This window comes from Dermochelys coriacea, chromosome 6 (assembly GCF_009764565.3).
Source record: "Dermochelys coriacea isolate rDerCor1 chromosome 6, rDerCor1.pri.v4, whole genome shotgun sequence".
Taxonomy (NCBI): Eukaryota; Metazoa; Chordata; order Testudines; family Dermochelyidae; genus Dermochelys; species Dermochelys coriacea.
The window spans coordinates 113676058-113701612 of NC_050073.1; the positions used below are offsets into that span (position 1 = coordinate 113676058).

General features: G+C 46.8%; 2 protein-coding genes across 4 annotated transcripts in view; both read right to left on the reverse strand.

Annotated features, from left to right (window-relative positions):
* Nucleotides 1-4616: 4616 nt before the first annotated feature.
* On the reverse strand, nt 4617-7087 carry HSPA2 (heat shock protein family A (Hsp70) member 2). Its single transcript, XM_038406939.2, has one exon. It carries the CDS (start codon nt 6919-6921, stop codon nt 5020-5022), a length of 1902 nt encoding a protein of 633 aa, XP_038262867.1. The 5' UTR covers nt 6922-7087; the 3' UTR covers nt 4617-5019.
* A 7379-nt stretch (nt 7088-14466) lies between these two features.
* Nucleotides 14467-25555, reverse strand: part of ZBTB1 (zinc finger and BTB domain containing 1) — a 32405-nt gene continuing 21316 nt past the window's right edge. The window contains exons 3-4 of one of the 3 annotated variants that reach the window (XR_006282424.1): nt 23043-23204; nt 14467-14974 (exon numbers count right to left, since the gene is read on the reverse strand). Coding sequence is in view for 2 of the 3 variants with exons in the window: in XM_043517807.1 (XP_043373742.1) it covers nt 23168-23204 (37 nt within the window). In the remaining variant the exon portion in view is untranslated. Of the gene's footprint in view, nt 14975-22500; nt 23205-25555 lie in introns of those variants that run through there. The other 2 variants (XM_043517808.1, XM_043517807.1) reach the window with 2 other exon arrangements.

Genomic DNA, 25555 nt, shown 5'->3' on the forward strand with positions numbered 1-25555 from the left:
AGCACAATATAGACAAAGGAAAGACTTGGGCCATGTAAGGAAGAATATCTTGTGGGTTTTGAATGCTGTTTTATATGTAGAAATTAAACATGTTCTTACATCCGCAAATATGTCTGCACAACTGTATCCTTACACTGGTGTTGAAAGAATAGTCTAGTTTAAGCCACCACTTCACAGCTACTTTCCGACAGGGTCAGTTGAGCAAAATCAATCCCAGCACTGGAGTTACGTTAAGAAAGGATATTTAACCACCAAAGCACTTTTTTTTTTAAACAACCAGAAAATTATTAACTTAAAAAGTTAGCTTACTGTTATGTACATGCCAAGTCTGAAGAAAGCAGCTTTGAAATAGGTTTGCTTTAAAAAACTGTGCCTGCACTTTGATTTGGTGCCTTCTACATAATGCTATGTGTAGCATCTACATGGAAAAAGCAAATTCTCTGAGTGCTTTTCCTTTGTGTATGTGTGTGTCAGGGAGAGACAGCAACAGGGAATGGGAAGGACACAAACTACAACCAGTAAATTGCACATTTCTTTCAAAGGTTTCTGCTTTCGGGTCATATCAAACAATGCACTGAACTTTTTAAGACACAATATTTCTATAAAATGACAGGAGGATCCCAGCAAGAACCTACTGTACCCTTTCCAAAGTCTGCTGACAAGAAAATGGAGACTGTTAGGATACAGCCACTTCTGCTTTTTAAGCTATTAGAAGGGACTGGGAGTCAGCACAGCTGCAGCCCTGCATATTAAGTCTTCTATGCAGAAATTGAAACAGACACTGGAGGTTGTAATATGTTGTGGAGCATGCAGTTTGCAGGCAGCTCTTTCCACTCCTGGCTTGGGAGCAAGAAGCCAGCCAGTGCACTCCTCAGCTTTCTCAGACCTCTCTCTAACCTAGTTGATCCTGGGGACACCCCCCTCATGCTACTGCACACTCCATTATGAAGCAGGTCGCCAGCTCCCCCTGCCTCATTTTTCAAAGTCATTTTATGTTCTTGTCCACTCTTCCCTCCATTTATAGAGGAGCACTAATATCAGCAATCAGATCATTCAGAAGCTATAGGGCACCACCACACTGAAGGTACAGACAATAGCATCTCTTTACTTCTCTATGCAATGCAACCAGTTGGGTGCTGGGGGAATCTTATTAACCTCTAATACTGGGGGGAGGGGTGTTCTGTCCATAGTACTATAACAGTTTTTCAAATTTGAACAAATATCAAGAACAGCAACACTGTAAACTGTAATTAAGCACGTCTATTTGTGGCCATGACTTTGAGCAGGCATGTTTTGCAAAGCCCGGTTGAAGCAGAAATAAAATTTGGGAGTGAAATGCTTTTGACAAAGTGAGGTAACTGTGTCCATGTGTCACAACACCACTAAGAATGAGAGAGACTGACTATGGGATAGTTAATCTGGCAGATTTTAGACCAAGTAATTTTTAAAATGTGAAGCCCTTCTCTATTCCTTAAACTTAGGCATACTCCTTCAGCTCTCCTTAATTACAAAGGATGATCACTTTTTCTGGATATTTACCCATTTCCTGGAGGAATCCTGTGTGAAATCTCACCCTATTGCATTTCACCACAGGAGTGGGAGTTCTGCAATTGACAATAGCGAGGCCAGGATTTCACCACTAAGGTTATAATTTAATTGTAATATTAACAGCATAGGAAATGTCATTTGACTTTGTCAGTCTATTTTATCCAAGTGAGGGGAAAAAAAAAAATCTAGAGCACTGAACTCTGAGCTTCCTTGGGCATTTTTCCCCCCTTCTTCGTGTCACATTTGAAAGGCTAAACCGTGTCTTGAGACTTAAAACATTTTCCCAACCGTCAAAGTATATAGTAGCCACTATGTCCTTACAGCTCTCATATAATTTGGGTGTGTCTACACTAGACAACTTGGTAACCTTATTCTAGCTACAATACAGCTGTCCAGCACTATTCACACAGTCCCTAAAGCGGGATGTTTTAACTACCATGTTTGGCAATCTGACAAACCCCTCACCGCTACCCCTTTCACCATTAGTCTTCACAGTATTCCTGGAGTACTAGTTTTTCCTAGTGTAAACAAAGAAAATGGGGGAAGAACCCCACACAGGTAGAGGAGGGTCATAATGGCTATTGCAGGCATTCAGCAAAATGTGCCTCTTACAGCACTTAAATAAGCATGGAAAAATAAAACAAATGACTATCTTCTCTCCCCCACCTGTGCTGATCATTTCCCAAGGAAAAAAAAAAAAAAAAAAAAAACCTTATTGATTCACCTAAAGGGAGAGACCATATCTTTCATTAAGTAGATGTTAACTCAGCCCTTGATTTTAATGTTAGAAGGAAATAAAAAATAGATGTGTTCTTGCAACTATTAGCTTTGATAGTATCTTTCACAGATTAATGTTTCAGGTGCTCTTTCTACTTGGAGACAAGGGGATGGGAGCATTTCAGCAAAACAAAAAGTGCTGGGGGGGGGGGGGGAGGAAAGAAGAGATACTGCATGGTTAACATTAAGAGTAATTATTCTTTACTTCTACCAACTAGCATTTGTTGCTCTTAAAACCTTAGGAATAAATTTGAAACTTGTCAAAGTAAATTTGGCCAGCCTCTAGATAAATAGTTCAAGTATATGTCTTGAACTATTATTGGTCCCTCTTTTCTGGCAAGCTTATCTACTAAGAGGGTCCATAGACTAGGGTCCAACTTAGGTCACTGTGACCAGTCTGAGATACATTTAAATATTGAGCTGTCATTTGAAAAATAATTAGGTAAAACCAGTCTAGGTCTTTAACTGACCCCTTAGTTCCTAAATCATACAGCACATATAGTTGAGCTGACACAGAAGTTGCTTGCATTCAAGGGTAGCTTTATCCTTAAATTCAAACTTTGCCTCACTTTTGTTAGTCTGACCAGTCTTTAGTGTGTGGAAAAAAACTTCACTGCATTAAGTCTTGCTTTGTACTACATGGGGAAAAAAATATCTAGTTTTGAGCTATACTTGGAAATTGTAGGGTTATGAACTTTCACATTTTGTCTCCAAACACACTAGGTTGATTTGACTGACAATTTGCAATAGAGTTAAGTTGCAGTTTAAGCCAGTGTTCACAAATAAGTGGCTATGCACTTTCCTACCAACCAGAAAATACCATCCAGCTAGTTTTCTGCTATAATATTGCTGTAGGGGTTTGTATTTATTTAAAAAAAAAAAAAAAAAAAAAAAAAAAAAAAAAGAGTAGTGCATTCGAGTTCAACTCATAGCTGCGATTGGTGATTCAGTCAGTTCTTAGTAGGCTAGATGTTTACTAAACAGGAATGGCAACAGTTTGTTACTAAAGTGCACTTAAATCCTTTCCATGATTAGTTTCTCTTGCAGGTGTGGACTTTGGGAAGTCAGCCACTTAAATCCCTATTCTCGCTGGGCAGCCTGCAAGCTGATTCTGCGAGTCAGCTACAGCCCACCACACCGTTCCCCCTCCCCCGGAGGGGTTAGCTACCATATATATTGAAAAAAGAAAAAGGAGGACTTGTGGCACCTTAGAGACTAACAAATTTATTAGCACATAAGCTTTTGTGAGCTACAGCTCACTTCATCGGATACAAGTTTTACTTGTAAAACTATTTCCCCATGTTATTTCTCCCCCCCCCACCCCACCCCCACTGTTCCTCTGATATTCTTGTTAACTGCTGGAATTAGCCTACCTTGCTTGTCACCATGAAAGGTTTTCCTCCTTTCCCCCCCCAGCTGCTGGTGATGGCTTATCTTAAGTGATCACTCTCCTTACAGTGTGTATGATAAAACCCATTGTTTCATGTTCTCCGTGCGTGTATATATCAATCTCCCCTCTGTTTTTTCCACCAAATGCATCCGATGCAGTGAGCTGTAGCTCACGAAAGCTTATGCTCTAATAAATTTGTTAGTCTCCAAGGTGCCACAAGTCCTCCTTTTTCTTTTTGCGAATACAAACTAACACGGCTGCTACTCTGAAACCGGTCATATATACTGAAGTATCAGCAGGCTGTTTTTAGAGTGCGTTTAAACTGCAGGCCACGAGTTGATTGCTTTTTAAAGCAGAATCTAGCTTTGTGTAGCTGGTAAGGCAGCCAAAGTTTTTCTAGTCCTCCTACCCAAGCTAGTTAGCCGTCCTTGGGCTGGAGAGAGTCCCGAAGCTAAACGAGTTTGGCAAGTCCTTTACACCCATCAAGTGTTACAACACACCCACCATTTTCACCAGCCCAGCTGAGAGTGGAACAGCTACAGTTAGTTAGGACAGCAAGATAAAGTTTAGTTTTTGCAGCATACGCTGCTCTCCCATCCCCTCTTGGGAGAGGTTTACGAGAAGCTGGGAAAGCTGACAGCCTCCAAGCGATTAACAGACTTGCTGCCCTAGGACAAACCCATATGCGCTTTACCTTTAGGACGTTGCTGTAAGGTCAGCAGCCTATGTACTACATACTAGTAAGTGGTTTCTATGACAAAGCCATAGTAAATTAACTTTTTTCTTCAAGTCTCAGCACCTTCTTACCACCCTCTTAGGAGAAGCACGAGCCTTTAACATTTTAATGGTAACTGCCAAGATAAGTTTAAAAAAAAAAAAAAAAAAAAGAACTGGAGAGAAATTTATGCTTTAAATATTTATTTTATTACCAAAATTTCCAGATGCCAGACCGGCAAATATTTTTTAAAGCGTTTGGTAAACATTCTCCATGCACAACTTGAAATGTTTGTCAACAGTAACGATCGAGTGGGCACTTCAGAGAAGACAATGAACATAAAGACAACACCCTGAAGAATACTAGCATTTGTATCTGAGTTAACAAAAGACTTATCTGCTACTAACCTTCTCAAGCTGGACTGCCTTCTCTTTGTAAGCACATAGAAGCAGATCTCTCTCAGCTTCCTATGCACATCCAAACAGAATAAACTGTCATTGACACGGACTTTAAGGCTAGGAACGAAAGTAAAACGGAGAATGGGAAAGATAACTGTCCCTGAACAGTGTACAGTTCAGTCCAGTCCAGTCTAGTCCACTTCTTCAATGGTGGGTCCCCCGGCGCCACCGGGTGGGGCGGCTGCTCCCTGGTACAGTTTGGTAATGATGGGGTTGCAGAGTTTCTCCAGCTCCTTCTGTTTGTGCTCGTACTCTTCTTTCTCGGCCATCTGGTTGCGGTCCAGCCAGGTGACCACCTCCTGGCACTTGTCGAGCACTTTCTGCTTCTCTTGGTCGCCGATCTTTCCCTTCAGCTTCTCGTCCTCCACGGTCTGCTTCATGTTGTAGGTGTAGGACTCGAGGGAGTTCTTGGCTGCCACCCTGTCGCGATTTGCTTCATCCTCCGCCTTGTACTTCTCTGCGTCCTGCACCATTCGGTCAATGTCATCCTTGCTCAGGCGGCCCTTGTCGTTGGTGATGGTGATTTTATTCTCTTTACCCGTGCTCTTGTCGGAGGCAGTGACATTCAGGATACCGTTGGCGTCTATATCGAAGGTGACCTCGATCTGGGGGACGCCGCGGGGAGCTGGGGGGATGCCGGTCAAGTCGAACTTGCCCAGCAGATTGTTATCCTTCGTCATAGCCCTCTCGCCCTCGTACACCTGCACCAGGACGCTGTTCTGGTTGTCCGAGTAGGTGGTGAAGATCTGGGTCTGCTTGGTGGGGATGGTGGTGTTGCGCTTGATGAGGGCAGTCATCACCCCGCCGGCTGTCTCGATGCCCAAGGACAGAGGCGTGACATCGAGCAGCAGCAAGTCCTGCACGTTCTCAGATTTGTCCCCCATGAGGATGGCAGCCTGCACCGCGGCGCCATAAGCGACAGCCTCGTCGGGGTTGATGCTCTTGTTGAGCTCCTTGCCGTTGAAGAAGTCCTGCAGGAGCTTTTGGATCTTGGGGATGCGGGTGGAGCCACCCACCAGCACGATCTCCTGGATCTGGCCCTTGTCTAGCTTGGCATCGCGCAGGGCCTTCTCCACGGGCTCCAAGGTGCCGCGGAAGAGGTCGGCGTTGAGCTCCTCGAAGCGGGCGCGGGTGATGGAAGTGTAGAAGTCGATGCCCTCGAACAGCGAGTCGATCTCGATGCTAGCCTGGGTGGAGGAGCTCAGCGTGCGCTTGGCCCGCTCGCAGGCAGTGCGCAGCCGCCGCACAGCCCGCTTGTTGCTGCCGATGTCCCGCTTGTGCTTGCGCTTGAACTCCTCCACGAAGTGGTTCACCATGCGGTTGTCAAAGTCCTCGCCGCCGAGGTGGGTGTCCCCGGCCGTGGACTTCACCTCGAAGATGCCGTCCTCGATGGTGAGGATGGAGACATCGAAGGTGCCGCCGCCCAAGTCGAAGATGAGCACGTTCTTCTCGCCGGCCCCAGTGCCCTTCTTGTCCAGCCCATAGGCGATGGCGGCCGCCGTGGGCTCGTTGATGATACGCAGCACGTTGAGGCCGGTGATGGTGCCAGCGTCTTTGGTGGCCTGGCGCTGGGAGTCGTTGAAGTAGGCGGGCACGGTGATGACGGCGTTCTGCACCTTGCGGCCCAGGTAGGCCTCCGCGATCTCCTTCATCTTGGTGAGCACCATGGAGCTGATCTCCTCGGGGAAGAAGGTCTTGTTCTCGCCCTTGTACTCCACCTGCACCTTGGGCTTGCCGCCCTCGCTCACCACGCGGAAGGGCCAGTGTTTCATGTCGGACTGCACCGTGGCGTCTTCGTACTTTCGGCCGATGAGGCGCTTGGCGTCGAAGATGGTGTTGGTGGGGTTCATGGCAACCTGGTTCTTGGCGGCATCCCCGATGAGGCGCTCGGTGTCGGTGAAGGCCACATAGCTAGGCGTGGTGCGGTTGCCCTGGTCGTTGGCGATGATCTCTACCTTGCCGTGTTGAAAGACACCCACGCAGGAGTACGTGGTGCCCAGATCGATGCCAATGGCAGGCACTTTCCCAGACATGGCGGGGGTGGCTGGCTCGCTCAGCTGCCGCTCCAAGGTGCGCTCCTCTGGGTAACCACGGCGCGATCTACCGTTACTCGCCAGCTCACTGTCTTTTATAGTGACCGCTCGTCTTCTTCTGGAACCTGCCAGAACTCCACCTCCCAATCAGCTCGCTCGTCTCCGATCCTTGACCAATCACCACTGTGAATCCCGGCAGAAGATCCGCCCGACACCTGCTGACCAATCATCACCTTGTTGCCCTTCTGGCCAATCCCGTCGCAGAGTCTTATTTCTAGCCCAATAGTTTTACTGTGCCTCTTCCTTGTCTTTTTCGTCCAATACATATTTGTAGCAGCCACGCCGCCTTGGCCAATCACTTCGCTGGGTTCCCCTTTGCCCCCGCCTTGCTCCCTGACACTACCAGAAACTTCCAGGGGACGCTGGTCGGGAGGCTGGGGATTGATGTCACCGTCACCCAATAGGATTCGAGCAATGGGTTGGACGATGGAAGCCGCAGGCGCTCGAGAGACTTTCCGGGTGGTTGTTACGCAAATAACTGTGTTTCCCTAACCGCCTCCGCGGCTTGAGCTCCGCATGTCAAACAGCTGCGGGCGCGAGCCGTCCCCACCCCACCCACCGCGCGTAGGGGGCGAGCTGGGCCCAGCCGGCCTCGGCTGGCTCCGCCTGAGCGGGGGCGCCCGGCGGCGCGGGCTGAGGGCCCAGTGGGCAGAGTGGCGCAGCGCAGGCTAAGGGGCGCGGAAGCCACGCGGGGTCCCAGTAGGCCCAGCGGGGAACGGAGATAAGGCCGAGGGGTGTGAGGCAGAGCCTAAGGGAATGGGGGAGAGGGAGCAGGCTGGGGTGGCGGGGACCGGCGCAGCGGGACGGGGAGAGCGGACAGAGGAGGTCTGGGATGGGAGAGGGGCCAGAGGAGGGGGGGCATGTGGAGGGATGGTGGGGGGATTGGGGGAGCAGCCAGAGGAGGGGGGCATGTGGGGGTTGGAGGGATGGTGGGGGCGGGAAAGCGGGGGGAATGGGGGAGCAGCCGGGGGGGCTTGGGGGAGTTGGCGGAGGCATGGTGGGGATGGGAAAACAGCTGTGGGGGGATTGGGGGAGCAGCCCTAGAGGAGTGGGGGTGGAGGGATGGTGGGGGTGGGAAAGCAGGTGGGGTGGGGGGATTGGAGGAGCAGCCAGAGGAGTGGGGGGGTTGGGGGAGTTGGTGGAGGGATGGTGGGGACAGGAAAGCAGGTGGGTATTGTGGAAGCAGCCGGAGGAGTGCGGGGCATGTGGAGGCTGGGGGAGTTGGTAGAGAGATGGTGGGGGTGGAAAAGCAGGTGGGGTGGGGGGATTGGGGGAACAGCCAGAGGAGTGAGGGGCATGCGGGGGTTGGAGGACAGGGTGGAGGGATAGTGGGGGTGGGAAAGCAGGTGGGGTGGGGGGATTGGAGGAGCAGCCAGAGGAGTGGGGGGCATGTGGGGGTTGGAGGACAGGGTGGAGGGATAGTGGGGGCGGGAAAGCAGGTGGGGTGGGGGGATTGGAGGAGCAGCCAGAGGAGTGGGGGGCATGTGGTGGCTGGGGGAGTTGGTGGAGGCATGGTGGGGTGGGAAAACAGGTCTGGGGGGGATTGGGGGAGCAGCCAGATGAATGGGGGAGTTGGTGGAGGGATGGTGGGGACAGGAAAGCAGGTGGGTATTGTGGAAGCAGCCGGAGGAGTGCGGGGCATGTGGAGGCTGGGGGAGTTGGTAGAGAGATGGTGGGGGTGGAAAAGCAGGTGGGGTGGGGGGATTGGGGGAACAGCCAGAGGAGTGAGGGGCATGCGGGGGTTGGAGGACTGGGTGGAGAGATGGTGGGGGTGGGAAAACAAGCGTGGAAGGGGATTGGGGGAGCAGCCAGATGAATGTGGGGGCTGGGGAGTTGGTGGGAGTGGGAAAGCGGATGGGGAGGGGAGATTGGGGGAGCAGCCAGAGGAATGGGGGGCCGGTGGGGGCTGGGGGAGTTGATGGTGGGGTGGGGGGTTCAGGGGAAGCAGCCAGAGGAGTGGGAGGTGGGAAACAGGCAGGGGTACTGTGGGAGCAGGTAGAGTGGGGCAATAGGAAGCAAGTGGTAAGGAAACTCTCAGAGATGGGGCAAGGGGGTGGGGACTGCGGGGGGCTTGGAGGGAAGGGGGAAAATAGCCAGGAGGCGAGAGCAGGGTGTGTACGATTTGCAGCTTGCATTCCAGCGTTTGTAATTCCTGAAAGTTCAGTTAGATGCCAGATGTCATCTTCCGACAATCCAAGAGCTGGTGGGGAATTTACCCTTATTTGGTTGCAATGTAGAAATCCTCTATAGTGAGAAACTGCAAAGGAAAGGTGCCTAGGTTGGTGTCTGCTTCACTCAGGGGCTGTGTCTCCAGTTTGCTGGGATTATGTGAGGAAGAGTTTAGATGTCTCTCACAGACTTGCACAAATTCTTCATTCCTAGAGTGTGAGTGACTTTACTCACTTAGTGAGACCTGGAACGGGTCTTAGCCTGGTTTCTGCTTAAATTTGCAGGCTGACAGCCCTCACATGTATCCTCTTTCACTCACACAGCTGCCTCATGAATACAGTTGCCTCACACACCCTTGTACATACAGTTTTCTCTCACACAACACCCTCAAACATTTCCTTCACTTGTTCATTCCATACAGCTTTCTGAAACCACCACACCAGAAGTGTATTTTCACTGGTTTTATAGCTGCCAAAATGGTAGCCCAGACTGGCATGTTTTATGGGAAAGAAGGATGTGGCATTTAGCTCTCCCCTTGTAGAGAAGTAGTATGGATTTTACGACTCCGGTTGCTATGTATTTTTGCATGGTGACCATTCTTAAAATCTCTCCAAATTTTTGTCTGTTGTGCTAGCATAAATGCTGTCACACCTACGTTTGGTTGAAGTGTAAGCTGTGAAACTGTTAACTCAGAGCTAGATAAAAGTTTTGATGAAAATCTTCTTGTTCCCCCATGTTACTCTTCCTATCTCTTGACAATTACCAAAATCTTCAGTATATTCAAAATACAGTAATAAAGGCAAATTGTTGTTTGTATAATTTCTAGGATAATGCGTTGCATTGATATTTTTCTCATATTAATGACTGCTCACTTTTAAATATTCATTTTAAAGATGTATCTTGGCATCTAATTCCGCTGTTTGTAGACTTTATTGACATGTGAAGGAGATGTCAGATACATACTAGTCACTGTTTAATTTGGCCCACTGTGTTTAACTTACGCTTGCAAAACTGTCATGGAAATTTATCAGCCCAGCCACAATATATAGATATCTGCCTTTACCAAGATAATTTATGAGAATGAAAAAAACTTCATAATTTTTACTTACCTTTCAAAAGAATTACTCTTACTGGGTGAATACATTTCTTCAAGGTTTTGTTATCTGACAGGATAATTCCACTTCCAGTCCAAATACCGAGAGATTTGAATACCAGTTCCATCTATGTCCTATTTTCTACCTCATAGAAGGGCCTAGGTTTATCATAGTAAATAGAATCACCTTTTTTCTCAAAGGATTCTAAAGCCCTTTGATATAGAGGGTCCCATTGATTTCAGTTGGATTTCTGCAGGCTCAGCACCTCTGAAAATTGGACCTAGCCATGTCACTGCATATATTGCTGAAGCGTTGCCATCTTTGGGATGGAATAGAGTAGCTCTTAAAAAATACACAACACTTTATAACGGAAAAATGTCATCAGAAACTGCAAAAATGTTATCATTAGGAGAAAGTCCTGGAGATGTCATAGTAATGATACCACAAACCATGGAAATCCTGACAAAATTATGAAAAGTCATCAATGTTTTTTGTAGAACGTGAACTTGCCATAATGGCTCAGAGTAGTGATCTACCTAGTTCGGTATTCTGTCTCACAGGGGCCAGCACCGGCTGCTTCAGAGGAAAGTGCAAGAAATCCTGCAATATGCTGTTGTGGGATAACTTGCTTAAGGGAAAGGTTCCTCCTAACCTCCAGTACTCAGAGGTTGTCTTAAATCGTGAAGCAGGCGGATGTATATATAAATATTTAATCCCTTTTTGAATCTTGCTATATTCTTGGCCGCAATGATACTTCATGGCAATGAATTCCATATGCTAATTGTACATTCTAAATAGCCTAGTGTTTTTCTTTATTCTGTTAGCACATCCCTCGATACTGCGTGATCCATTTGCTGTTCCCATGTTCAGTTGCCTTTTCTCCTACGTGAGCCTTAATCTCTCTCTTTCTTCTTCTTCCTGGACCATGGCACCCCATCACAGCCTCCATTTTGTTTTCTCTCCCCCATAGAACTTTTACAATTTCTCCCAAACACATTTTATTATGATGGGAAGTGTGTCCTTTTCCTCTTGTAGACAGACCAACTAACTAATTTATCACTGTTATATCTCATGTTGCCACTGCATTTAGTGTTTATTGTATCACATGGAGAGGAGAGATGCCGGCAGGGAGCAATGCAATGAGAGTTCAGCAGCAGCAAAAGAGCGAATACTTAGTTTGGAGACTTTTAAACAGGACACTTTTTAAAACTGGTGTTAATAACAAAATTGATAACAAAATGAGGTGCTTCTGTTGTCTACCAATGTTATAGGACCCCTATGTCAGTTTGGTATGGTTTCATTCCCCAATGGTTAATATGGCCCTAGTGTAGTTGTGTGAATACAAGGAACATGCTGACACAGGTGGTTCTGAGATATTTGCAGGGGTTGGAATCCTTGCACTGGAGGTTTATCATGGAAAATTTTGGAAAAACATGAAGGGTTATATGGTCACAGTATAACCTTAATAATGTCACAAGTTTTGGAATAAGGGTAGAAATAGTCTGGTAAATCATGGACATATTTTCTAGAAACCAAAGCATATGTAGACCCAGGCTACTAAATATTTTATTTTTATGTTATAGAGATACCTCTTACCCTTTGAGCACATAGCTACTGTCTCCCTCTTACCTAGCGCTCTTGTAGGCCCAGATGGTTTTTTATTTTATTTTTTTATAAACATCTTAGTTTTATGAGGCACCTTACCGCCACCATCACCACTTGTGTTTTACCTGGCTGTCCTCGTAGCAGTCTAACTATAGCAAGTTGGAGGAGAGATCACTATGAGTTGTAATCCTTTGTCCCAGCAGAGTGGTCACAGGATTGCTCTATACTAACTTCCTGTCAGCTGTCCTCTTAAGACTTTCATTGCAGTTTGTGCCAAATCAGCAGGTGGGCATCTCTTAGAAGCCTGCAGTCCCACTTCTGGTTGCTTTTACTGTAATTGAGATCAATAATGACCCCATTTCCTCTATGGCAGCATGAAGTATTATCCATCAGATCTTTCTTCACTGCACCATGCAGCCAGATGGGTTGAAGATAATGCTTAGGTTTCTTCAGTAAGGCAAGAGCTAAATATGTGGTGTATAACTAGAAATTGAACCCATATCTTTAGCTTGAAAGAGTAAGGAGGATTTTTCCACATAATTTATACAATAGAGTAATTTAAAAGTAGGAACTGAACATAAGTTATGCCTTAATCAAACACAAGTTACTGAGCTCAATACAAGGGTAACTGAGTAAAATATAACGGCCTGTGATATACAAGAGGTCAGACTAAGTGATCCAATGGTTCATTCTGACCTTAAATGCTATGAACTATGTATTATTTTTCTGGCAAAAATATACAGAAAAATGGTATAAAGCAGTTTACAGACGCGGCAGTAACATTATATTGCTGTACTTTATGTTAATATATCACAGTGCTGGGATGCCAAAACAATAGGGTAAATAAAAGGAAATACGCTTTTTAAATACCCCTTTATCACTAGAATTTTATGACTGAATTTGTAAATATGTATATGATTCTTCCTTTTCTAAAGGAAATTACCAGTGTTGCAAATGTCAGATGATTCCTCTGACATCTTGCTGTTGTGTTGAAAGTAACATGTTGCCTGATTGTTAATATTGTTAATATAGTTTTTTTTGTAAGTACCATTCATCTTTATGCATGCCCATTTTTTTACCCACCAATATCATTCTGCATGTGGAAAGGCATGCAAAATGCATGTTCCTATCTAAAAGAGAGTATACTCACTATGTGAAGAAAAAAACCAACCAAATAAAAACCCTATAGTTCAGTCAGTATAACACACCTCATGCAAACTATACATAGGAGTGACAAGCAACATGCAACTACACAGAACAGAAAAATACAGCTCATCTGATTAGTATTGCCAGCTCAAAATTGTGATGAATCAGGCCCTGCAAACTTATGAGACTAGCTTAAAAATCATGAGGTTTATTTAAAATAATACATACTGGGTTTGTATTATTTGCCTTCATGCTTTTGAATCATTAGGACACATTTGGGTTGCATTTTAAGATGTTCTCTGGAAATGTGAGGGCTAGAAACTTTTTTTTGTTTTTTAATGAAAGCTGAGATTCTCATATAAGTCTGCGAGCTGCTGCTTTAAGAAAAACGTCAAATTCATGGGACTTGAAATAAAATCACAAGAGTTGGCAAAACAGGCTAAATGAATTATTGTATGCAGTGTTGTAGCTGTGTCAGTCGCAGAATATTAGAGACACAATATCTTTTAGTGGACCAACTTCTGTTAGGGAGACAAGCTTTCAAACTTACACAGAGCTCTTCTTCAGGTCACTCTTGTGATTTCAGGGAATGACATTTTCATATTTAGGATATTAAATATTGCACTTACTTGCATGTATCTCCCATAACCTACTAAGGCATAGATAAGAGCTCAGGTTAAGATTACTGGTTGTATTAATTAGATATACTTGTGTGCTGTGTACTTGAGCTTTCCATCCTTGACTACATTAGACTTTTCTTTAAATTTTCCATTGTTGCCACCAGTGCACATTCCACTGACAGTAGCAAAGGTGGGAGCTTAAGTGTAGATAGGATGCTAGTAATCATGCTGGGGGGAGAAAGAGCTCAGTGGTTTGAGCATTGGCCTACTAAACCCAGGGTTGTGAGTTCAATCCTTGAGGGGGCCATTTAGGGATCTAGGGCAAAAATTGGGGATTGGTGGACTAGATGACCTCCTGAGGTCCTTTCTAATCTTGATATTCTGTGTTTTAACCTCAGTGTTGCATAGATCTCACCTGAGCAGTATTAAAACACTGACAGCCATCTACATTTGTATTCCCACTATTCCTACCACTGTAGATCTGGAATGGCAGGAAATCTTAACAGGGAAAAAAGAAAGATCTAGTGCAAATATAGCTTAACTATCTACTTTGTATTCATGAATCAGTACATCTTTATTATTCATTTTGATTCAATTAGCTAATGTTTAGTATAAAGCACTTTGGAGCGAATGGAACTATATCAGTGCTAAAGATTTATCTTATTTTTCTCTTTACTTTGTTTTCACTGTGCATTGCCTCAGTTTCTCAAACTGTCCATCTTATCAGGTAAATGGAAAAAATTTGGGAATGCAGAGGAAGCAGGTATTAGCTGGAGCTATATTCTGTTGCTGTGCTGGCTTTTACCCAGGCAAGAAAAGAGAAGATACTAAATGAGATTAATAAGCAGATCTTTGAATAATAAAATTTTATTAAAGATACTGTACCAAAGCAATAATTAGGAATTTAAAGTAATACCTTTAAAACCTAGGATGCCCCCTGATGCTGTTTTACAGAGACTACAAATAATTGCTATGCTACAGCAGTCACAGCCTGCTCCAGACTCCCTTTGCATAAGTAATTTGGATAGGCCCAGATCGGTGCAATGTTATCCATTAAAGGTGTGTACATTTCCCTCTTCTTGCCTTGTAGGTGTTGCAAATCCTGACAGTCCCACAGGTTTCCCATTCTCTCTGGAAGATTAGCTCCATTTCCTGTCAAAGTCTTAGCTATGTTGTGTCTTCTCCCTGAAGGACTTTCCAGTGGGTTCTGTCTCTCTCCTCTTTTCATGTTCACACTTTAATAGTCTTTTTTTCTGTTGTTTTAAAATAGCCATAGGACCAGACTCATGAACATCCCCAGCAGTACTGGATCCTTTAAAGGTGTGGTAACGTATTCTTGATCTCCCTTTACACTTCTACCTGTTAAAATGTTTAGGAGTATATAATCAAATAAAGCATCCCAACCTATAGATACTTTAATATTTTTTCTAGCATTTGTACACTGTAGCAACTTTATAGAACTATAAAGAGAAAGGCAAGCCTAGGTACATGGCCTACACAAGCAGCACTATAGACAATATGCTAAGCATGTCAAAGAAAAGACAGTTACCTTTTCCATAACTGCTGTTCTTCGAGATGTGTTGCTCATGTCTATTCAACAATAGATGTGCGTGCTCCTCACATGCACTGGTACTAGAAGTTTTTCCCCTAGCAGTACCCACAGGGGGGAGCGACCCCCACGACCCCTGGAGCAGTACCTGCCTGGCACAGTATAAGGGTGGGCTGTGCTCCCTCCATCTTCAGTTCCTTCTTGCCAGACCACTCAGACAGAGGGGAAGGAGGGTGGTATGTCGAATAGACATGAGCAACACATCTCAAAGAACACCAGTTACGGAAAAGGTAACTGTCTTCTCTTCTTCAAGTTATTGCTCATGTGTATTCCACAATAGGTGATTCCAAGCTATATCTGTTGGAGGTGGGTAGGAGTTCACAAGTTCTTGGGACGGAGGACAGGCCTGCCGAACCCGGCATCATCCCTGGCCTAGGAGACGATTGCATAGTGCGAGGTGAACATGTGAACCGAAGACCACGTGGTGGCCCTACAAATGTCCTGGATGGGGACATGGGCCACAAAGGCAGCCGATGAGGCATGCACCCGAGTCAAGTCTGCCCTCACAATGGGCGGCGGGGGAACCCTCGCCAGCTTGTAACAGGAACGGATGCACGAAGTGATCCACTTAGAAAGCCACTGAGTGGAAATCGGCTGAGCCTTCGTGCGCTCAGCCGAGGCGATGAAAGTTGCGAAGACTTTCTGAACGGCTTGGTTCACTCGAGGTAGAAAGCCAGAGCATGTCACGTAGAGCACGTGGAGACGGCGTTCCTCGTTAGTGGTGCGAGTCTTGGGGCAGAGGATTGGCAAAAAAATGTCCTGACCCATGTGGTAGGTGGAGACCACCTTCGGGAGGAACACAGGGTGTGGGTGGAGCTGGACCTTGTCCTTATGAAAAACTGTATACCGCGGTTCGGAAGTTAGGGCCCTGAACTCCGAGACCTGCCTGGACAACCTGATAGCTACCAGGAAGGCCACCTTCCATGAGAGGTGAGACCAGGAACACGTGGCCAGTGGTTCAAACGGGGCCCTCATGAGACGAGCCAGCACCAGGTTTAGGTCCCACTGTGGAACCAGGGGCTTGGAATATGGGTAGAGACGGTCCAAACCCTTAAGGAACCGGCCGGTCATAGCAAGGGAAAATACCATGTGCCCTTGCACCGGGGGATGAAAGGCCGATATGGCCACCAAGTGTACCCTGACTGATGAGGGTGCTAGTCCCTGGGCCCTCAGGTGGAGGAGGTAATCAAGGATAAGCTGGATCGGGACAGCCATCGGGGAAACACCTTGGCCTGCCACCCACCTCAAAAACCGAGACCACTTTGCCATATAGGAGCAGCAAGTGGAGGGCCATCTACTTTTGAGGAGGACGTGCTGAACCTGTTCCAAGCATGTCCTTTCCTCGCCACCTAGCCACTGAGCAGCTATGCTATGAGGTGAAGCGTTGCTAGGTTGGGATGGAGGAGACAGCCCTGGTCCTGAGAGAACAGGTCTGGGCGGAGCGGCAACTGCCATGGTGGAGCTACTGCCAGCCCCGAGAGGGTCCCGTACCAGTATTGCCTGGGCCACGCTGGGGCAACGAAGAGGACCCTGGCTTTGTCCATCTTTATTTTCTCCATGGCCCTGCTAATCAGAGGGAATGGGGGAAAGGTGTAGAGTAGCTGGCCTGACCAGGACAGGGTAAAGGCATCGGAGATAGTGCCCCTCCCTAGGCCCCCCCTCGAGTAGAACCAGGGGCATTGTCGGTTCTGCCAGATTGCAAATAGGTCCACGTGGGGAGTACCCCACCTTTGGAAGAGCCATTTCTGGGTGTAGAGACCACTCGGGCTGAGAGGGAAAAATCCCTGGTCAAGCGATCCGCCCTTACATTCTGGGCGCCCAGCAGGTGGAAGGCTTTTAGGTAGATGTCGTGGGCTATACAGAAGTCCTACAGACTGAGGGCTTCATGGCAGAGGGCAGAGGATTGGCCTTGCCTGCCTGTTGATATAGAACATTGAGGCAGTGTTGTCCGTGAGGACCCTGACTACCTTGCCCTCCAGGTGCGAGCGGAAGGCCATACACGCCAGTCGCACCTCCCTGAGTTCCTTGATGTTTATATGAAGGGCTAGGTCTTGTAGAGACCACAGGCCTTGGGTCTGAAAGTTCCCCCCACCTGGGCCCCCAACCCAGGTCTGACGCATCGGACACTAGCTCCAATGACGGGGTCCTGTCCCTGTACAGGACCCCTTGGAGCTTGTTGTTTGGGGCAGACCACCACCACAGGGAGATGATCACCGAGTTTGGCACGGTGAGGACTTTGTTCATTCTGTCTGTGGCCTGAGAGAACTGCAAAGCCAGCCAGAGCGGGAGGGGCCTCATTCTGAGTCTGGCGTGACAGACCAGACATGTGACCCAGCAATTGCAGGCAAGACCTGGCTGTTGTCACCGGGAACCTTGTGACCAAGCTGATGAGCTCTTTCAGGGTCTCAAACCTGTCTGATGGGAGAGAGACCCTGGCTGACATTGCATCCAGTAGCACCCCAATAAACTCTATGTGTTGGACTAGGACTAACGTGGACTTGGTGTTGTTTATCAACAGGCCCAGGGCAGTGCATCTGGACAGGAGGAGTGCCATATGATCCCTCACCTGTGACCGGGAGGTGCCTTTGACTAGCCAGTCATCCAGATATGGGAATATTTGGACCCCCTGGCGTCTGAGGTAGGCTGCTACCACCACCATACACTTTGTAAAGACCCTGGGGGCAGTGGACAGACCAAACAGTAGGCTCGTGAATTGTTAGTGACTCTGTCCCACCACGGAATGGAGGAAGCGTCTGTGCCCCTCGAATATGTAGATGTGGAAGTACACGTCTTGTAGATGATGGCAGCATACCAGTCCCCGGGATCCAGGGAGGGGATGATGGGGGCCAGGGAAACCATGCAGAACTTGAATTTCACCATGCAGTGGTTCAGGCCTCGCAGGTCCATGATGAGCCTGAGCCCCCCTTTGGCCTTCGGGATAAGGAAATACCGGGAGTAATATCCCTTGCCCAGGAACTCCTTGGGCACTGCCTCTATAGCTCCTAGGTCCAGGAGCCGCCCCACCTCCTGCTCGAGCAGAGCCTCATGAGAGGGGTCCCCCAGGAGGGACGAGGGCAGAGGGCAGTTAGGCGGGGAAGATGTAAACTGAAGGGTGTAACCTCGGGAGATGGTGTTGAGGACCCATTGGTCTGAGGTGAGCCGCAACTATTCCAGGAGGAAAGCACACAACCGATTGGAGAAAGGGAGCTTTATTGGGGGTAGGCCTCTTGAGAACTGGCAGGGTACCCCTGAGCGTCCCGTCAAAAACGCCTTTTGCCTGCCTGCTTGACCTTAGAAGACCCAGGCTGGGGTGCAGGCCGGGATTGCCATTGCAGGTGCTTTCTATAGTCCCGCTGCTTTTTGTTAGTGGCCTCATACTTTGGGAGGGCGGGAACCTGAGCGGGAACCTGCTGCGGCTTGAGCTTAGGTTTTGCCGGAGGAGGGACATAGAGGCCCAAGTTCTGGAGGGTCGTGCGGGAGTCTTTCATGCCATTCAGCCTTGTGTCTATTTCCTCAGCAAACAGAGCCTTCCCTTCAAAAGGGAGATCCTGCACTGACGACTGCGCTTTGCTGGAGAGCCGAGAGAGCAGATGCCATGACTCCCGTCTCATGGACGCCACTAAGGCCATGGACCGTGCGGCTGTGTCTGCTGCATCCGAAGTGGCCTGCAGGGATGCCCTTGCAGCCACCCTCCCTTCCTCCACGAGTGCCTTAAACTGCTTCTTATTGTGCTCCCGGAGGGAGTCCTCAAACTTGGGGAGGGATTCCCAGAGGTTAAACTCATAGCAACCTGGGAAAGCCTGATTGTTTTCTACTCGTAACTGAAAGATTGACGACGAATAAACTTTTCTCCCGAAAGTATCCAGCCTCCAAGAGTCTTTGTTCTTGGGGGTCGGAGCTGGTTGTCCCTGCCGCTCCCTGTGGTTGACCGACTCGACCACCAAGGAGTTGGGCGCCGGGTGGGTATACAGATACTCATGTCCCTTCGTGGGTACAAAGTACTTGTGCTCTGCCTTTTTAGAGATTGGAGCTAACAAGGCTGGTGTTTGCCACAGGGCATTTGAAATTCTTGCCACCCCTTCATGGAGCGGCAAGGCCACCCTGCCCGGTGCTGAAGGGGACAGCACATTGAACAGGAAGTCTGAGGGCTCTTCCATCTCCTCAGCCTGGAGGTGGAGGCTCACTGCCACCCTTTTTAGGAGGTCTTGGTCAGCCTGGTAGTCCTCCTGGGGGATGGAGGGGGGCGGGGCTGCAATCAGCTCCTCCAGACAGCACGAGGCCGGTGTGGTGCTTTTGGTGTCGTCTGGCACCGGAGGATCCACCACCTGGTTGGACTCTGGGCACAGTACCGAGGACACAGGTCCCACCGACCTTTTTTGTGGCAGTCTAAAGATGGACACCGACAGTGCTTCCGAGGCCCAGGCCACCGAGCGAGCCCCCACCGGGGGCTGTGCTGGAGGCCATGGTGCCCACTGATATCACTGGGCTAGCCACAACGTTCAGGGCTATTGCGCTTGCTGAGGCACCGGCAGTGCTGGCTGTTCGGGCTGATTAGCTTGGCCTGTAGACGGGCGGCTGTGAGGGGAGGCCGGGCTGGCATATGATCCGCTGCTGCCTCTGGACTGGGAGTATTGGCGGTGCTGTGATCTATGTCGGCCATGGGACCGCGATCTCGACTCGGAGGAGTGGCACTGACAGTAGTAGCTGCTCCGCGAATGGCCTTGACAGGTGGACCTGCGTCAGCGAGATGCCAGCGATGGACACCTGGGGCTACGGTGCCTTGGCGGAGACTTGGAATGGGAGTCCAAGCAGGAATGGCGTCGATGATCGTGCCACGACGGACTGCAGTATCTCCTGCGAGATGAGGACCATTGGCGACGTCCGCCATAGTCCCATCGATATTCGCTTTGCGAAGATGAGCAGTGCCGGGAGTCCCAGTCAGACGGCACCTATCTGGACAGTCTGGCTGGCGTCAAGGGTGATCCACATGGACTGAGCCCTGAACGGTCGCTGGGTGGTGAGCAGGAATGTTCCCTCAACCGAGACTGGTACCGGGCCAGTGGCGACTGCGGTGATTCCAGTGGCGGCTTGCTGCTGGAGTGTGGGGCTGACATCGGCAGAGGTCTGGGCACTGGCATGGACACGATGTTGTTGGCTGCCTGGAGGGCTTCAGGTTTAGATGGCATCTGGAGAGGCCTGCTCCAAAGGGGCCAGGCTACTCAGCTCAACGTGAGTCGGAGGCCTAGGCCCGATGGGGATCAAGGACTACCCGACATGGGCCTAGCCTCTGTCCCAGACTTTCCTAGGTGCTGTTGTGAAGTGGGAGTCTTTCTGGTCCTCTTGGTGTACCCCATGGATGAGGAGCGGTGCCAACTGGATGATGGTACCGGAGGGTCTCTGTGTACCGACGCTGCGGTGCCAGGTACCGGTTTGGATTGGTGTTCCAGGTTCGGGGCCAGCGCAACTCCATCACGATGGCCCAAAACTTAATGTCCATTTCTTTTTTAGTCCAGGGTTTGAAAGACTTGCAGATCTTGCACCTTTCGCTGATATGGGTTTCTCCCAAGCAGCGCAAACAATCCACGTATGGGTCGCTCCTTGGCATAGAGTGTCTACAAGAGCCGCATGACTTAAAGCCTCGGGCACAGGGCATGCCCCGGCCTGGGCTCAATGACTAACTAAACTAACTGAATTAGCTAACTGACTACAGGTACTACTGAACAAACAAGAGTTCTAGGGACGAGCTGCAGCAACTCTGGAGCTGAGCAGTTCTGACACACCTTCACTGGTGGCAAGGAGGAACTGAGGGTGGGGGGAGTGCAGCCCCCCTCCCCTTATACCGTGCCAGGCAGGTGCCGCTCCAGGAGTTGCAGGGGGGCGCTCCCCCCTATGGGTACTGCTAGGGGAAAAACTTCTGGCACCAGTGCACGTGGCGAGCACGCACACCTATTGTGGAATAGACATGAGCAATCACTCGAAGAAGAAGCAAGCAAATACAAGTTATAAGTAAAAATATGCACAAACTCTTCTCTAACAATTATTGCTTAAAAAAAGCATAACATCTTTTTACAACCATAAGTAGAATCAGTGAGATGCAAAGCTATAGCAGTATATAATGCTAAATCAATATTTTTAGTCTACTGAAATGTCTGAATCTGATCCATTTTGATCTGTAGGGGGGAAGCTTAATGTTTTTTTTTTAATCTGTCCAAACCCTGAATGCTAAAAACTGAATGCCTTGTGCTCTATTCTCATTAATTTAAATGAAAATCTTAGGAATGCTAAGATGCTTGAGTCAGAAAATGAATGCCTCCTTCTCTCCTTTAGGCCCACCTTGCAAGGCTTACATACCCAGCAAAGTGCATACTGTTCCCTTTGAAGATTATTTCACCATCACTCATGTCCATGGCCAATCAGTCTGTCACATTAATTCACCAATCTTGTAATAGGATTCCAGCACTCTCTCTTTAGGCCACTTATAAGTACTGTGCTTCACAGGTCTTCAATACCAAAATCAGAAATTGGGGATGGTAGTAGGGAGGCAACAGGCAAATTAAAGTCTCCAAGCCCGTTGCCAACTGTGTCCACATATCTATTCAGGGGACACCATCATAGGGCCTAATCACATCAGCCACACTATCAGAGGCTCGTTCACCTGCGCATCTACCAATGTGATATATGCCATCATGTGCCAATAATGCCCCTCTGCCATGTACATTGGTCAAACTGGACAGTCTCTACGTAAAAGAATAAATGGACACAAATCAGACATCAAGAATTATAACAGTCAAAAACCAGTCGGAAAACACTTCAATCTCTTTGGTCACTCGATTACAGACCTAAAAGTGGCAATTCTTCAACAAAAAAACTTAAAAAACAGACTCCAATGAAAGACTGCTGAATTGGAATTAATTTGCAAACTGGATACAATTAATTTAGGCTTGAATAAAGACCTGGGAGTGTATGGGTCATTACACAAAGTAAAACTATTTCCCCATGTTTATTCCCCCCTACCCCACTGTTCCTCACACGTTCTTGTCAACTGCTGGAAATGGACCACCATGATTATCACTACGAAAGGTTTTTTCCCCCCAGCTCTCCTGCTGGTAATAGCTCACCTTACCTGATCACTTTTGTTACAGTGTGTATGGTAATACCCATTGTTTCATGTTCTCTGTGTATATAAATCTCCGCACTGTATTTTCCACTGAATGCATCCGATGAAGTGAGCTGTAGCTCACGAAAGCTTATGCTCAAATAAATTTATTAGTCTCTAAGGTGCCACAAGTACTCCTTTTCTTTTTGCGAATACAGACTAACACGGCTGCTACTCTGAAACCTGTCATCTTTGGACTGGGAGCCTCAATGCCGGTTGTCTTCTTCCACATGACCCCACATAGTTTTGGGTTTTTTTACCTTATTCTCCAGACTAGAACAAATGTGGATGTTGTTTTAACTCTTTAATTTATTATTGTAGTTGTCCTGAATACATTAAAATTAGATCTTGTTAATTTGTATTGATGAAATTCTAAATTTTTTTAAAAGTCTAAAGGTTTTGATGGCAACCTTAGCCATTTTCATTTTAGAAAAGGACTGCAGCAAGTGATTAGAAGGGTTTGCCAGCCCATTTCAGTGTAGTCTTCAACACCTAGCATATGGCTCCTATGGTTATCTGCCCTGAGAGATGAAATTTCAGTTTGTTTTCCAGAGATGTTAAGTAGAGTCACATGTAAGTCAGTTTTATAATATAATATGGAGATAAGTCCCAAAGGGTTTTTCCTGAGCACTCTAATTCGACTCTGCTGTTGGTGCCATTACCAACTGGTGTAGACTGTCAGCAAGGCAAAGACGGTGCTAGTTCAGGTCTGGCATATGTGGTTCTGAGTTTAAAAAAGTCGTTTGCACACTGCTTCTCCCCCATGTCCTCTTCAAACTTGGATCTTTCAATTCTTCAGAAGCTTAGATGTCCCTATTTCACTACTGCCACAAAAAAGATATGCAAGAAAAATATCAAGAGTCAGAAGCCCACACTCAGGTGCCATCCCATTATCCTTCCCACCTCTATACTTTGTTTTTGCTTTAGATGTTACTTTTTCAGTGGCACTCACAATGGACATCAAGTTACGGAACCATGTCACTTAAAAAGACTTTTCTCTCCCCTCACTCCCAATTAATCTTAAACATTGTCCCAAGTTTGTTCCAAAAGTGAACTTTTCATTTTGATTAAATATGTTGCCCTTCTTTCTTTTTGATCTAGTTCTCAACACTTTAGTAAGGACTTGTGGTTTATGGCTTGACTTAATGGTTAAGAGAGAGCTGCCTCCCTTCAAGTGGTCTCCTCGTAGGTTGGGGCAGTCACCCTTCTGAAAGAATGCTCCATATTTGTCTTAGTCTCTTCAGTTTGTTGTTGAGCTATGTTGTAACAATACTATTGAACCCAAACAGGTAGCCCTACTCAGCCAAATTCAATCCTGGTGCAAGCACTTACAACTCTCCTTAAAGTCGCTGGGCCAAAATCATTTGTGACAAACGTCAGCATAATTTAAACATCAGGTGTAAACTGTCCAGAAAACAGACGTGGATTTAAACTGTAAAGATAATCCTATTTGTTGCGTTTCCTGGTATTTGCCTTTTGCCCTGTTGGTATATAATTTGCACCTTCTTGACTTCAAATTGGTGTAAGGAACACTCCTTACATCCATTACTTACATACATTTTCTGATCAATTTACACCTGATGTGTACGTTTCATCTCTGTTTAAATCACAGTTGTATTGGACCCAATATGTCTACATAACTTTCTGCATTGGATGATAGGTGATGCTTTCCAGTAGGTCTCATTGAACTGATGGATGCCTCATGACTTTGATTTGACCAGTTTACAGTTAGAGAAATGCCCTTGTTTTGTTCAGAAAAAGGGATTTATTGCATTCAAACTGAGAAAAATCATACCAAATTATTAATTTTCTCTATGAATATTAATGTTTATACAAGGAGCTGGACTGATAACCTTGTCAAATCAAAGATCTCTATGTATCCACAGATCATATACAGCTCAGAAGCACTCGTAAACCTCTTTACACCACCCCTCTAAAGTACACAAAACAATTTTGCAGGGACCGCCTTTCAGAATGGGAAGGTAGCATTAGTCATCATGCACATTAATGCTTGATCTTTCTGATGAGATTGAAAAAAGGTTGTTGATTAGTGCCAACTGTAGTGGTAGTTTATGTACTGGGCTGTCCCCACCAGCTCACTTTGCAAACCAGTGAACAGTTGCCATTGCTAATGATCTTAAGCCCCTTAGTGAGCTAAATGAGATTTGAACTTGCCAGCCACAGTAGATAGCTCTGTATCCTACTACCAATCTGTAAAGTCATCCCAGTTACCCTAAGAGCAGATGTTTTAGATGAAATCAGAGCATCAGCAGAATCTGATTCTGCAATCTTCAAATATTCAAATCTCAACTAAACTAGTCAATCTCCGTTTAAATAAAAGTGTACATGTTTTAAATCAACCACCAGATGGAGTCCACACAACCCCAAGGAACAGAAATATATTGATATATTAATATATATTGGCAGAGAGAATAAATTTGTTAGTCTCTAAGGTGCCACAAGTTCTCCTGTTCTTTTGATAAACAGTGTAGCCTTCTGTAGCTTCCTAAAAATCAGAGCAAATTTATGATCTGTTTTGCTGTTTGTAAACAAAATGAGGGGTTGGACAGACAACAAGTTGGCTCTGTATTATATATCTGTATAGCTACTTACTCTTTTTGCATGCACTGCAATTATGTCAGGTCGAGGGGACAAACTTGGCCTATACAAACATGTACAATAATAAAATATATTAATTAGATATTTTCTCAAGTCTGGTGATTTAGCCAGCCAAAGAAAAATTCTAAAGGGCCATCTTCCAGAACGCAGGCAGGGAGAATAGAGGGACATAATGGGTCAAATTTTCCTTCCCCACACCACTTTCTACAGGCCAAATGGAAATCAGAGATTGAGGAAAAATCCTATTAAAACATGTAAGGGAGATGGTGCACCCACTATGGTAACTGATAGTGGCAGCAGCTTCCTAATGCCCATTCTTTAATGATTCTTGAAAGGTGGGGTTCCAATTCATACACACAGCATGTATGTTTTAAATATATATCCCATAGGCTATCCCACAGCCTCCTGGGTTTATGCATAGGCTCCTGTCCCCTGGTGAGGGAGAAAAGCAGGCATAGGTATGGAGTTGTGGTGCATGGAAGGTCCACAGCTAATTTAAACACACGTTGTGGGACTGGTTTGTTTTGATTTTGTGTAGCAGACCAAGATAGTTCGT